This window comes from Lepisma saccharinum, chromosome 14, assembly GCF_977018435.1.
Source record: "Lepisma saccharinum chromosome 14, izLepSacc3.1, whole genome shotgun sequence".
Taxonomy (NCBI): domain Eukaryota; kingdom Metazoa; phylum Arthropoda; class Insecta; order Zygentoma; family Lepismatidae; genus Lepisma; species Lepisma saccharinum.
Window position 1 is genome coordinate 41,955,131 of NC_139242.1, and position 15,534 is coordinate 41,970,664.

At 36.6% G+C, this 15,534-nt stretch overlaps 1 protein-coding gene across 2 annotated transcripts in view; it reads right to left on the reverse strand.

The window, feature by feature from the left end:
• LOC145998810 (calsyntenin-1-like) overlaps nt 1–15,534 on the reverse strand; it is a 69,948-nt gene that overhangs the window by 26,967 nt on the left and 27,447 nt on the right. For both annotated transcript variants that reach the window (XM_083135446.1, XM_083135445.1), the window contains exons 3-5: nt 11,721–11,848; nt 5,818–6,026; nt 1,014–1,160 (exon numbers count right to left, since the gene is read on the reverse strand). In XM_083135446.1, the coding sequence (XP_082991572.1) occupies nt 1,014–1,160; nt 5,818–6,026; nt 11,721–11,848 (484 nt within the window). The remainder of the gene's footprint in view (nt 1–1,013; nt 1,161–5,817; nt 6,027–11,720; nt 11,849–15,534) is intronic.

Here is a 15,534-nt window from a genome sequence, read left to right on the forward strand (position 1 = left end):
TATATTCTGTTATGTTCATATTTTCTTCCATTTGGATTTCTTTCCTTGACTTTGAGGGGACTGCACTAAGAACAAGGCTTGGGTAACTAAACTGAGGGAAATTCTTGCCAAGAAATCATTAACGGTACAACTCTTATTTACACTGACTTGGTGCCACTGTTAAAACAAAGTAGTCTCAGGCACCTTAAATTATTGTAAATGTAGTTCCACAGTTTCAGAACTGATATTTATTTTCACTTGTTTCATTATGTTATGTTCCTTTCTGCAGTTGTTCTCTGTCTCATTCTTATTCTTCATCATTTTGCACGTAAAATACAATAGAGCACAGATTTTTACATTTTTTTCACAGTATACATTGTCTTCCTGATCCCAATAGAACAAAATGTTATAATTTTTTACCCCATATCTTATATTTTCCCTCATTGGAAGTTTTTTCCATGAAAAATGTACAATCAAGTTTCCACTGTGTAGTAATTTACCTAAAAATTCTAATGGATATATCACAAACAAAAGCATCCCACTAAAAGATAACCGAGTTTGTCCAAAATTTCATTCATGGTTACTATAGTAGTAAACAACAGTGGCGGACCTAGGACACAGTTTCAGGGGAGGAAGGGGGGGGGGATGATTCGGTGGAGAGTAGGGTATGCTCCAGGTAAGGTTTGTTAGGTAATTGGATTTTAAACCACTGTTGTAGTTTTGTTCCAATATTTCAGAGACTCCTTTTGTCTCTACTTGCAGGAATTCATTTGTATTTAAAACAGTCTCGCATGTATTAGTGGGTATGTAAAAGAATATTTCCTAGGAGGATTATTTAACAATAGTTAATGCTCGGCCAAGACCAGCTCGAGTAGGAGAGGGTAATGAAATATGCACTAACATACGTAGACTGATTTGTTGAAAATTCTAATTGATACTGTCTGGGAGAATTATTTCTCGGTAACTGTCTTTACATTTTTATACAAGTAATTTTGCATAATTTGGTGGTCAAGAAAATATCTTTGAAGACTTACCTTTCCAACCCAGCTTGCACACCCTGTTCACTTTGATGGTCACCATGACTGGAATGGACTGCTTCATTCCACAATCATAAGCAACTACTGAAAGAATGTGATTGTGGCTGCGTTCATAGTCCAAGGGTTCAGTGTTTCTGATCACTCCTGAAAAAACATTTTTAAAAAAATGTCCTTATTCAATTATACTGTATACACATTCCTTAGACAAGTCATTAAATTCTTCAGTCTTTAGTGTACGACGGAAATATATCATTTTGTTGTATGAGAAACAGAGGAACGTAACTTAAAAAATGCAGTTTTCAGTTTTGTTTAAATAACCTCCTCTGAAGAGCTCTATTTGGAGTCAGATCGACATATCTCCACTTCTAATCCTTAGCAGTAAAGTGGAGTCACGTATCTCCAATTTACAGGCTCTTTTTAAGAAAAGTCAGGCATATTCTTGAATACAATATTTCCTCTCTCCCGTAAATTTGATAAATTGGAGTTCCATTCCTCTGGTTCATGTACATGTGAGCTATCAGCCACTCTTATAAATGAAAAATATGTCATTAACCCTAACAATAAAGCCAGACCCCTGTGGCTGAGTGGTTAGCACATCACGCTGCAACACCAAGGGTCCCGGGTTCGAATCCCACTCAGGCTTGGTTGTTTGTGTGTTCAGTCATCAATTTCATCATTCATCCCCATCTTCGCAAATTAGCTAAGAGGCACAAAACGTGAAGTAAAATAAACTAAACCAATCAATCAAAAACCCTAACAATAAATAACCATAAGTCTATTTTTTCTACTTCTACGTGTATGTAAACAAAAGCACATGTTATGGAGAAATTGAGTGCATTTACTAGCCTTATCTCTACTTATGAATTCATAATCATTCATTAGTAAAGCACTTATTGTTATTCACTCATTGAAATTAAGGAAGTTTGAGCGACTTGTCTATTTCTCTCAGAGCAGAGAGTTTGGAGGTAGTAGTTTTACTTGTTGTGTGGTGGTTCTGGTAATTTTTCATAGTGTTGCATTGGTTGTATTGTCGTATGTTAATATGGTTGAAACAGCAAGTGTTACAAAGCATCCCCATGGCAAACCTTTGATAAGAAATTTGAGTAGAATGTGTTCAATTTTTACACTTGCTGTAATCAGAAGAAAAGTGCATGCATTTTCCCTCGATAAGAAGTTGCTGATGCTGGATAAATTATTATTTGAAATCAATCATGATCCCGATATGAATAAGATTCATTGTTTGATGTTTACCAAGTGCTGCATGATTTACAGTTTGAATTCTTGGACGGTAAATTATCCATTGAACAAAACACACTTTTTTGGTAAATTCTTACTTTCAATTTGCTTTCTTCATCTTCTCTCTTGTGAATAAAACATTGTTTACTTTAAAAATGGAAATTAACATTTAGAAAGTCATGTTATATCAGGGTTGGCCCAGCCCAGTTTTCCCCATGCAGGTTTTTTCAGAAAAACCCACCTCAAAAAACCCAGTCAAAAAGTGTTTTTTTTTTTCAGAAAATGTTGTAAATTATTGTTTTAAATACTTGTGAGGTTGTATGATTGTCAAATTTTTTTGGAAAACTTGTAAAGAAAAGGCTTATCAGAGATTATAATACTAAAATTAGTGAATGTAGTACAAGTCATAGTGGTTTTTTTTCAGGCTGTTTTCCTCAAATCATGCTAGAAATGAACTTTTAACACAAATAAAAAAATTATATATCCAAGAAACAAAAAAGAAAAAGTATCAAATTTTTAGATAAAACATTTGCATTAATTGATGCAGCATAGTCAAGCAAAGCTTATAATTTTAAATTGTGGTAGCACTTTGGTTATCAGTAGGGAGCGAATGAAATGTCATCTTTTTCTTTTTTCTGACATCTCGGACACGATGCCCATTAAATATACACAATATTACACTTCATCTAGAATCCAAAAAAGGTAATTATAAGGGGAATTTTTTTTGCATTTTTACCAATTTTCAGGTTTTAGATCATTTTCCCTGATTTTCGGCATTTTTCCGTCATTTTTCGCAATATTCGGTGTATTACTTCGTCATATTTTGTCACTTCTTTCATTTTGGTAATATTCTTGAGTCTTTTCACCAAGGTGAACATAGGCCTATATATATATATCTCGCAGGATTGCAATTTCCGAGCAAAAGAAATGCTGAACTGGTGACAGTCTTTGTTGTGTCGGGGGAAACTACCAGGTGTCCGTCTGGGGCAAACTCAGATTTAAGATCAGATAAGGAGAGGCTGGATTGTTTAATTTCCTTTTCATTTCAATTTTTAACCTGAAACTAACAAATTTAATGGTCATTTTTTGCATTTTTTACGTCATTATATCCCATTTTTTTTAGGACATTCTATAGGTCATATACCTATATTTTTTAGGTCATCAACTTCCGCTCCCTAGTTATCAGTCACTTCCTTATGTGGGGGAAACCATAGTGGCACATCATAGTTTCAACTGTGGTGATCAATTGATACAATACATTTGTGCATGTTTAAACATTACAAGGGAGAATGAGTACATTTTTGAAATGTCGTTAATTGTGACATAATTAAATTGGAACACTCTTTAAATGATTTTTGTCATTTCTCATCCTAATGGGTTGCTTGCCTATGCAGTAAAATGTTATTTATGTCTGGTTAGGAGCTCCATACCCATGTAAGTCATGCATCTTCATAATTACCACAATGTCAGCTTTGTGCACGAAACTTACAGGAGCATTATGTACTTGCACTATAATTTAACAATAAAATTATCAAAATATGGTGCATGATTTAAGAGGAGCATGAGTTAGGGTGGATGGGCAGAGAGGGATAAGTCATCTGTTTTAATGACCATGATAACTGCTGTAAATTTAGAATCATTATGTAAAATTATTTCTGCAGCTAAAAAACATGAACAAAATTGAACAATTTTTTCGAGATGGGGGATGAAAAATTTATTTTCCGCATGTGGACTCTATGCTATGCTCTACAATATATATTTTTTTTCCAAAATGGTCTAGAATACCTTTTCAGTGTATAAGGAATTAAACTGAGTCATTTTAGAGATTTAATTGGTCCACAATTTTGCAGTACAACTTTTAAAATAATATTTCATAGCTTAGGAGAGGAGTGGTGGTAAAAGGTAAAATCACACACGTTCTATTTTTGATAACCACCATAAATGCAAAGCTTTTGAGTTGCAATTTTGATAATTGCAAGATAACTTGAAGGATTGGTCTCACATTGTATTTGAGAAAAAATAGTCATCGTGTTTAGATAGTAGACAACAGACTGGTTTAACATGTCTTGCGAGAACTTTAAATTATGCTCATATTTGATAAGGTTATATTTCATAGATTAAGAAACACAAGTCTCAGCAATGTTATGGCATCACTTGAGTTTTAAGTCTTTAATAAAAACTCTGTAACGTAGCGTGCATTTCAGGAAGGTTGGGGGAAAGTCACCAATTTTGAGACCACAATAACTGCAGCATTAGAAGTTTTTAGCTAAAATTAATCACAACTAGATACACCTCGGGAACGATTCTGTTTTGCATTTGTATTTGTAGATAAAAAATAAGATTCGAAATTCTGATGACACTTTCAAATCTCTGCCTAAACTACATTTTTGGAGATTAAGAAAATATACTTTTATGGCTTCGCTTAAGCTATAATTTGACAATAAATGTTTTGAAATATAGTGCATGTTTGAGGATCGTTGTGGACCAAATTGGAGGTCATCAATGTTTTGACCATGGGAATTGCCATTCTCTTAGCAGCCAGACAATTAAATATGACAAACTTATAATTTGGCATGGTTAATACATGGAGAAGGTATTTTTGCTTGAAACATCCAGAAAAATAATGGGAGAACACAACTGTGATAAACTGAACATTTTTGGATTATTTAATGATCTATGGCATATGAAATAAATGAGATGAAAATGTGTTTGTAGTGGTAGCATAATTCATTCCAACATATGCACAACACTGCATTCGCAAAATAATTTGTTTCATAAACTGAAGTTCAGAATGGTTTTGATTGATTTGCTTTATTTAACTTTGCTTTTTGTGCCACTTTTGGCTAATTTGTGAAGATGGGGATGAGTGATGATATGATGAAATTGATGAATGGACTCTCACAAACATTCATACCCAGGCTGGGATTCGAACCCAGGACCCCTGGCATTGTAGTGCGATGTGCTAACCACTCCGCCACAGGGCCAACGAAGATCAGATGGAATGTTCACAAATAGTATTAACTAAGAATGTGCTTTAAAAAATATATATATACTTTAACATGCCTAAATTTGAGTATCATTATGTAGGAAGAAGGTAACAAACCTGATTGATAAAATTAAGTCTGTACAAAGTTACAGTTATTGCTTGTTTTTCTGGGAAGAAAGGTTCCGGCACTATTGAAGTTGATATGTTATGTTACCGTGTTGTTTGTTAATGTGTTCATCAGAACATCTACTCAAAATTGTGTTATGTTCATAAACGATGATGCATCCAAGTACACACACACAGGCATACACATGCATATGCATTTCTCTTGTTCATTTCACTGGTTAATTGATTTGCTTAATTTTACTCCTCTTTTCTGTCACATTTGGCTAATCGCAAAGATGAGAACAAGTGATGATATGATGAAATTGATGAAGGGACAGAAAGAATATCCATGCCCAGGCTGGGATTCGAACCCAGGACTTCTGGCTTTGTAGGCATTTCTCTTGTTACAATAAAATGTTAAAAGAGTCCAACAATTATAATCCATTTACTTCCTTAAAAATAAAATCAACCTACCTTCATTGTCGATGGTAAAAGGTTGATCATTTGTCAGGATTTCATATTTGCAGATATCTCCAAATTTTGGAGTGCAGTCCCTGTCAGTGGCTTCAACTCGAACAATTTCTTCATAGAGTCGGCCTTCATCAACCTGACATACGTATGACAGTTCCAGGAATGTTGGAGGGTATTCATTAATATCCACCACAGAAATATGAACTGTTGCACTGAAAAGAAAAATACATTACTCGTAATGCATGAAAATTAATAAAAGAATTGTGTGTAAATGATATTTAGTGCCAAAAAAGATGAAATACTTACAAATGTATGTAAAATCTCAAACATTTTTTTTAACTGATCAATTCAACACAAAAACAGGGAAAATACATAATTATAAAAAAGAAGATATGGTTGGTGCAGTATTAATTTTGAGATGAAACTTTCCTAACAAAGAATCAAAATTCAACAGCCTAATTTATAAGTGTTATCATTACCACCATGCCATGGCTCTACCCTCTAAAAAAGCACTTGCTTCACCAAAATATAGTTAAATTAATACATTTACGAACAAGGAGATTCCAATGTTGCAAGCATTTGAGCTTTCGGCCGCCTCAATCACTGCCACGCATCCCCAGCTCTTCTCTCACTTGCTCCAGGATTTCCGAGCCAGCATAGAGTGGCCCTTGCGCAGATGCATGAAAAAGTCTCCTCTGGAAATGGTGATGGAGGTGGTAGCCATGCCTATTTTCGGCTGGCACGAAGCAAGAGCTTTCACATTGTGTTGACATAGTTGCAAACTTCATAGAGAAATGACTAATCCTGACCGATATATAATACTCATTGGAGAAGTAATTGCGGAGAAAGATACTTTCCTGTCTACTTGGGAAGAACAAAATTAATATATTCCCAAATTTATAAAACCATTTAGATTGATGCGTCTAAAGAGCCATCAAGACTTTTTTGTTATCGATTTCCTCCTTAAGAAAAAGATATATCCTTGCTCTCACGCACACAGACACACACGTGTTGCAACCGACGTTGACAATATTGAAGACATTTTCTAAATATCAAAGGGAATTCACATCACCAGGGGATTTCTTACTTTAATATTTGTAAAACATCTCTCGGAAAATCTATCAGTATAAGAATTTCACTTGGAAATACGTATAATTGAGTTTCTTGCATTGAATTTTAAAAATTGTAGATCCACAGTTAATTTAGCAGATAATCATATTTTAGTTGTTAGTAACACCGATTGTTGATGTATCGTCTGCCATGCTGGGGTTGCAAATTATAAACAAAGCAAGGCGAGAATATCATGTTCGACTCGGTGTCTCTAATTGTTCAGTGTTTTTCCTTCTAGTGAATTGAAAGTGTCCGATCGTGTGTGAAAGGAAGGGTAGTGAGTGAAGATGAGTCAGATTAGAGCATTATGACATACAACATTTTAAAAGGTGCTATAAGGTATTAAATTAAAAGTTTAACATCTTGGCCGCCCCACGCCAGATTTAGATATCAATTCTGTTTTTTAAAAAAGTGGTAAATATCGCATTTATTTCCTAGAAACTCTGGTCGAGCTCCGTGCACAGCAGGCTACGATGCCAGGGATCACAGGTTCGAATCCCAGCCTGGGATTGGGTGATCCTTGTCACTCATCCTTATCTTCGCGATTAGCCAAAAGTAGTGCAAATGCGAAGTAAAATAAACCAATCTTAGGAACTCTGGATTTATGTCTGTGATTTTAGTACACAAAGTTCCATTAAAATTACCTCTTTCATTAGATTTCTATGAAATATGCTAGCGAAAATGTTTTCGATTTCTTGATCATGTTGGCACTACCCATCATACTAGCTGCCAGCTCCCACTGATCATTACTACTGAAATTACAACCAATTTATTATAAAAAGGTCAAAGTTTGTTTTGAGTCCACTTGTTGCTCAGACAGGCCAATCGAGACTAGATCTACAATATAAATATGCTGGTCCAGAGGTTATCGGCAGCATGTTTGGCACTTTTTATTTTTAATTTTTGAATCACTGAGATTGCTTAAAACAAACAGAATACTGAGATTGCTTAAAACAAACAGAATACTGAGATTGCTTAAAACAAACAGAATAAAGCTGGTAATGAAAAATTTGCTAGGTAATACTTTGGCAACCCACTCTACATACCTGGTGATACAAGAAAACACGCAATGAATTAAAGTTACTAACAGCAAATTCAGATTATATGTGGAAAATTCATTAAAGGAGTTGTAACATGCATTGAAAAATGATGAAAAACTGAAAGCAATAGGCAATAATCACAGAGAAATATACACAAAATGATGCAAATGTGCACTGAAGTAAAGTGAAATAATGCTAAAATAATGAAAAACCTTAAAGCAGATGTGACACAGCCTGTGCAAATAACTCATAAAGGAAGTTAACTATAGTAGCGCCAAGACTTCTGAAATCTCGCAAAATATGCAAACTTCAGGCTTCGCCGTAACTTTAACTGCTCCCATGCCAAGGTTTCAAATGCCTTAGTGGATCTATACTGCATTGTAAATAGCAATCAGCCTAGGTATCTAGAATGCTCTAAAAGAAAGGAAAGAGGGCATTCATCCACAAAAATGACGAAAACATGTCCTAATTTGATGGACAATGCCATTAAAAGGAAAGAGGCAACAACTGAAACATGTACATAAGAGCTTGGAAATAAGCAAGAATAAAATGGAAATTTGTACTGAATGAGGGTAATCGACCATAAAATAGCACAATACTCTTAATTTAGGGAAAATGAGCAATGTAGCAGCTGCATTTCCAATATTGCAAATGGGCCATATCGTTAAATAGGGTGAATGGTTAATTTGCAAGTCATTTCTTCATCTCCCCCCTTCTTCCACTCAATTAGCATAAGAGCACCACATTACCTACCTATTTATGCATGGAGCAAGATTTGCTTTGATTCGCCTTCCAATACAGAGCACCTAATTAAAAAGTTATGATTCATTGTTGCGCCTCTGCAGCTTGTTACCATGGAAACCCTAATCACTTTCAACTCTCGAAGTTACTGCACTCTAGTTTGCATTTGCGCAATAAATGTTCCATTGCTGAAGCATTCATAACTTGAATCAGCAATGGATCATTTGTTCAGCATCAAAAAGTGAACCATGACAATGATCAACTCATAAGAGCTTGAATAATACATCAGTAAGGAAGTAAGTGAAGCAGAAAATAAGTTAATTATAAGTAACCAAGTAATTTGAGTGATTCAATGTTTATGATAAATATGTTTAAATATTAACTTTATTAATATTGCATTACTTATATTAATGCACTAAAAATTTGTTTATCCAAAAATCCAGTATTTCCGAAATAACTTGAGTGAATTTTAAAAAGTAGACAAAAAGGTTTCTCCCTTGGCATACACATGCAATTTCATGTGATATAACATTGTACATATAATGCATATACTTGCTGTAACTCTATTGATAACGTTATTCAGTACAATGTGTGTATCTACGTATATATTGACAAGAGTTCAAAAATTGTTTACAACAGTAAACTATTGGACATCTTTACAACACTGTACAATACATATTATGTACAGTATGGTGTCATATTACAGTTTACTGTGTCATATTTAGTGCCATTTTTTAATATACAGCACATGTTTAATACATTACATGAGAATCATTTTTAAAAACGTGATTACATGCTCATAAGTGTCTAATTTATAATTGTGGAGGACAAGGTTACCCTATTCCTTCGTAAGAGTCTCCGGCCAAGTCTAGCACATGTTGCCAAATTTCTGACAATTTTCTCACGGCATCAGTGGAATGAATCACTTTTCTGTGTATCAATGAGGGACCACTCTAAGGCCTGCACTATGTCATGGATGGTCTTCAAGCGACGTCCATATAGAGGATCTTGTAGCTTCCGGAACAAGTCATAGTTGCAAGAACTTATGTCCAGACTATAGGGCTTTAGCACTTCTCAACCTCAAAGCTGAAGAAGTTGTCCCACTGAATTTGTAGCATGGCATTTGGAGTTGTGGTGTATCCTCATTGGATGTGAGAAATGTTCGTTGTTTCTGACAAATAGCTGGATGAAGGTGATTCTCCACAAAGTTACTGTAATACTCACCATTCACGGTAACTCCCTTCAGGACTGTCAGACCAAGGAGAACAATTTCATAGTTGTACGCAATAAGAACAATCACTTTAATGTAGCTAGGAATATATTGGTTTAGAGTGCACTACTAAATATAACTACAGTCAGTGAAGTGCTGCCGTCACATGTCAATCTGTGGAACTACAACATGACACGTACACAGTGTGTCCCATAATTTTCCAGACTAGTGTGAGAAAACAGGAACTGCACACGCAATGACTATCTTGGTGTATACTATTCCAAATACATTCCTTGTGCTTCAATACACTGAATGCAACGCTCATATAACTTGTCAAAACACTTCTGGAAGCCTTTGACAGGAACAGTGTTGAGATACTCGGTCGAAGCTCTTTGAATGTCTGTAACAGCAACGAACTGGGTCCCTCTCAGCTGCAATTTCAGTTTCAGGGAAAATGAAGTAGTCAGGAGGGGGCAGATCAGGAGAATAGGGGAATGATCAAGCAGAATAATCCTCTTGGAGGCCAAAAACTGAGGAACAAACCCAGTTCGGTGACTTGGTGCATTGTCAGTCAAAAGGAACCATGTGCCCCGTTGTCGGTATTGTGGACGAACCCATCGAATTCCTGCCCACAGACGCTTCAAAACCTCAAGGTAGAAATCCCCTATGACCGTCTGTCCAATGGAAACAAATTCTATATGAATGATACCCATGGAGTCGAAGAATGTGATGAGCATTGTATTGATACCTACGGGACTTCTGCAGGAGAATTTTCGTGGGTTCTGGGGACCCTTGGCTCTTCCACACTGAACTCTGGCACTTTGTTAACGGGTCATATTGAAAACAACACGTCACAGTCACGATTTCAGGAAATTGGAATCCCTGTCCACAATCCTAATCAGGTCTCAGCAATGTTGAACCCTTTGGTTTTTCTGGTTATTTCCGACATGGTGGCCTAGGGTGGTGTCGCCTGTGTTATTGTAACTTTTAAGAGGATCCTTCCCCAATGTTCAAATTTACCAGAAAGAGAGAGAATATATCAGGGTAATTGGAGAATGGGTGTTTTTCCAAATCATGCAATATATAAATGCACTGCAATATCAGTCCAGAAAATTATGGGACACTGTGTATAGAGGTGGGAATAAAGACACTGAATCCACAAATAATTGTTGATACCAGTGACACACAGTGACATATCATTGAGTAATCATTTTCTTTAAAATGATTCTCATATATTCCAGATTATCCAAAATGAGCATGGTCACATAAAATTTGGAAAAATGAGTTTTAGTGTAATGGTATTTTAATCCTTTTTGGTGAAAGAGATGGTTGACAAGTAATGCATCAGGAACATAGGTTATTACACCAGCAAAATATCTCTTCTTTCAACCAAAATGTTTGTTTCAGTTATATGCTTTCTTTCTGTGCTACAACACTTGTAATCAAGTAGGCATGGCATAGTGTTGGTAACTTTACTCCCATTAAGCTATGTCAGTATCCTTCTGTAGTATTTAAATCACCACAAAATAGTAGTCTCATAAGCTGGAACTCTATTTCCAACGTGGTTTCATCTATATCTCCAAATAATAATAATAATAATAATAATAATAATAATAATGAATGCTGCAATAATACTTCCTCACATGTCAATTTCAAGGTTCAGGGGTACAGTAGCAGTACTGTTTCAAGGCCAGGACCATAGAAATGTTGGTGGATCTATCCAAGACTGAAGACTCTTAATGAACCATTATGTTGTGAACGATATGACTGCACTTTTGATTGCAATAATTTTTGGAGATACTTACTTTTCGGATTGCTCTCCAGAACAGCTCACAGCAGCAATGTCAAATTTATAGTTTTTCCTCTTCTCGCAGTTCAGAGCTTTCCTCGCCCTCAATTCAGCCTCGCCTCTCTCTTGATCTTTCAGGACTATCTGCAATAGATACGATGAAAAAAAATGTTTATGGCATACATGCTAGAAGATGGTGCTGTCATATATTACAAAGTACATGGACCCATTTTATTATACAATAAGATAATATTACCACTTATCTAAGGTTGCCAGATATCCTAGTTTTCCGGGATAATCCTGGTTTGTAATAAATGAATTTACTATCTCTCCAAATATGCTTTTGAGACACCTATTTGAAGGATGGGAGGGGTGGGCAGCCAGGGTGTCTGGAAGTGTTGCATTGTCAATGTACATGGGCTGGACCAAAAAATGGAAATGATTGAGTGGATTTATTTTACTTTGCTTTTCTGCCACTTCAGGTTAATCACAGATGGGGATGAGTGATGATATGATGAAATTGATGAAGGGACACTCACAAAGAACACTCATGTACAGGCCAGAATTCGAACCTGAAACCTTTGACATCGTAGCATGCTGTGATAACCACTCCGCCAGGAAGACCGGCTGAAAACACTTGGTAAGAGTTGGACTTACTCATCTACTATCCTGTAGGACCACCTTGGGTATCCAAAACAGCCTGAATTCACCTTGGAGTGGACAAAGTCCTGCATGGTAGATAATGAAAACACTATGGAACAGCCATTTTGTATCCTGTTAGTGAATACGTGTTCTTAACTAATTTTGGCATGCTGATTTCGGATTTTGCCACTCATTTTTCTCCATCACATACTATTTTCGAGATACGCGTAACGTCATATGTGGTATAATATGGATAATTTATGCACCACTGAATTCCGCTTTTCTTGTAATATGGCAACACTGCAAACTGTTTGTGTGCCACATCATCATGCATACCTTCAGTCGTCTCTTATGTGTTGGTATGTGAGGTTTGTTGTAACTCTGCTTGCTACCAATAAAGGATATTACCTACTATATATAGTAATAAATAAACATGCAGTTTACAGCATTTCATTTGTACAGTGACACAGTGGACTGTGCTGTGATAAACTATGTGAACTGAAAGACCCCCTTAGTTGTGTATATCATCCTAACACATTCAGTTACATTTCTGACCAATACACTCCAAAATTGCACTGTAAAAACATCACAGATTGTGTAAAGATAGTGTACCGACTCTACTTTGGTTGTCGCTGGGAGACCAAGACTGCCCACGAGCCTCACATGGTACATGTCATAGTTGTGCTGTAACACTAAGAGAATGGATGAATGGTATTCATTCAATGCCTTTTGATGTGTCTATGATATGGCTTGAACCAAGGGACCATGTAACAGATTGTTATTTTTGCTGCACCACAATGTGTGACTATTCCTCGAAGAATAAAAGTATATGCATACGCTGATGTGCTCTCTGCATTGAAGTCAGTAGGTACCACACAGTGAGGGATTCACAATTCCTAAATCACTATCTACCACAGTGGGATTGAACATTTCTCATGACCAGGAACGTTCTTTCAAATATAAAAGATAGTGTTAGATAGAAAGAGATAGGTAGGTTAGTTTTTGCACGATAAATTTCAAATATTTTATTTCATCTGGAAATTAATTGAATAACTTTGCCAGATGTCGGCGCACCTGGTACTGGACTCTGACACGACCAACGTTCCCAGTACACTTCATAATTTAATTTAAAAAAAACAACACAATTTTCTTCATGAATATTGCATGATTAACCCCATAAATCGTCTGTAATGCATAGAATTACTCCCACATCCACTAATGTGCGTTCATGGCACGGTGCTATATGCAACTTTACCTTTCTTTTAACCTTTTATGCATAGAATGCATAAAATGCATAAAAATGTATTGTTCTTTTATCAATTCGATAAATACCCATTTAGATCATTGACACATATCGAAAATTATTGCAAGCGTCTGTCTTTTATCCACGTTTTTCTTTCCTTCGTGCAATATTTTTTTTACACCTTACAAGCTTTTATTCCATACTGAACGTTTATGCAGAGAATTATTTTCGTGTTTAATGCATAAAGAATATCCATACAGATAATGTTAATAACTAATACAAGGTTCATTCATGTTTCTATCGTTTTTTGTACAAAAGTTAAGTATGTTCAAAGTCCCGCTTGCGTGACTTTTGGGACACCCTGCATATCTCGGAAATGTGATGTGATACACAAATTTTGAGATTTTCCCTGAATTCCTCACACCGGAATTAGTAAAGAACACATTATTTCATGCAGGATACAGAAAAGAGTTGAAATTTGTTCCCTAGTGAAATCTGTACCACTATTCATGCAAGGATGTTGGAGCCGGATAATGGGTCCAATCCTCATCCCTAAGACTAACCACAGAGGCTCTGTAATATTGAGTTCTGAGGACTGTGGCAGCCAAAGAAGGAGCAAAACCTTGTCTTCATGCTCTTCAAACCACAAATGGACAAGGGCCTCCCTGATGGCGCAGTGGTAGTGTGGTCGCCTTGTAATTAAGGGAGTCCTGGGTTCGATACCCGGTGGAGGCACGTAGAGGTTCGGATCCCACTTTAAACTCTAGGTCAGGGCGCGAAATTTCCGGTCGCCAGGTCGCCATTGGCGACCAAAAGTTTGGGGCTGGCGACTAAAATTTCGTTGTTTCAAATATGTGTCAAACACGCCCGAACATCTCCATCCAACGTTCGTACATGGTTTTGGAAAGCGAGCCGATTGAAAACCCCGCGTCCACTCAATGCCGACACCATCTAATCGGCACAACAGTTCTGCAACTGTTGGGATGCTACCACTTTGCATGCACATGCAACCCAACCCAACCCATTTTCCCTGCTTTGCTTTTCCTCCACTCGGACTTGAGGTGGGGAGGGGAGGGGTAGAGTGGAGCAGACCGTGGCCCAACCGAGACTCCTTGCTTGTGCACGGAAAAACCCTGTTTTCACAGTTGTGAACTGCTCTCGCGCGTGCCAGTGTCCAGTCTTTGTTGACAAAAGAATGCGATAAATGCACTCGTGAAGGTTGGTTGACGTGGTAGTAAATTATTTCTGTTTACCTATTTTTTTTTTTTGGTTCGGTGGTAGTTGCCTGTGAGTGAAGTGGTTCCAGAGAAATACATACATCAGCCTTCTGATTGATGGATGTGTATGTTCGATACGTGGATGCAAATGATTGGTCACATCAAGGAGGACATTTTAGGAGTAATAGAGCTTCCAAACTCTACTTCTGCTGGCTACTTCACAGCCATAACTGATTATTTAGATAAGGCAATAGGTTCAAATAAATACAGAAACAAGTGTTACATTGTAGGCTTGGGTACTGCAGCAAATATGGTCGGGCACAAATCTGGATAGGCTGTGCAAATTAAAGCTATTTGTAATAAAATTATAAATATTCACTGCCTTGCACACCGTTTGCAGTTAGCTGTGCTGGATGCGTGTCGTGAAGTTGAATATCTTAGAGCATTTGATTCCGTGATTAGGAATATTTTTCAGTGTTATCATGGCTCTTCTAAAAGACTTCACCTCTTGAGAGAAACGGCAGAAGTTATAGAAGAAATTCTAAAACTGAGTGATATCCACACTATTAGGTGGCTAGCCAGCAAGAAGTGATGTAAGAGCTCTCTTGCAATCATGAAAGCTTGAATAGGTGGCCCATGGAAAAGACAATGATGGCGCTAAAGCTAAGGGTTTGCTGAAAAGTTTGAAGCAATTTAAATTTGTTAAGCTTCTGTACTTCCTTTTCGAT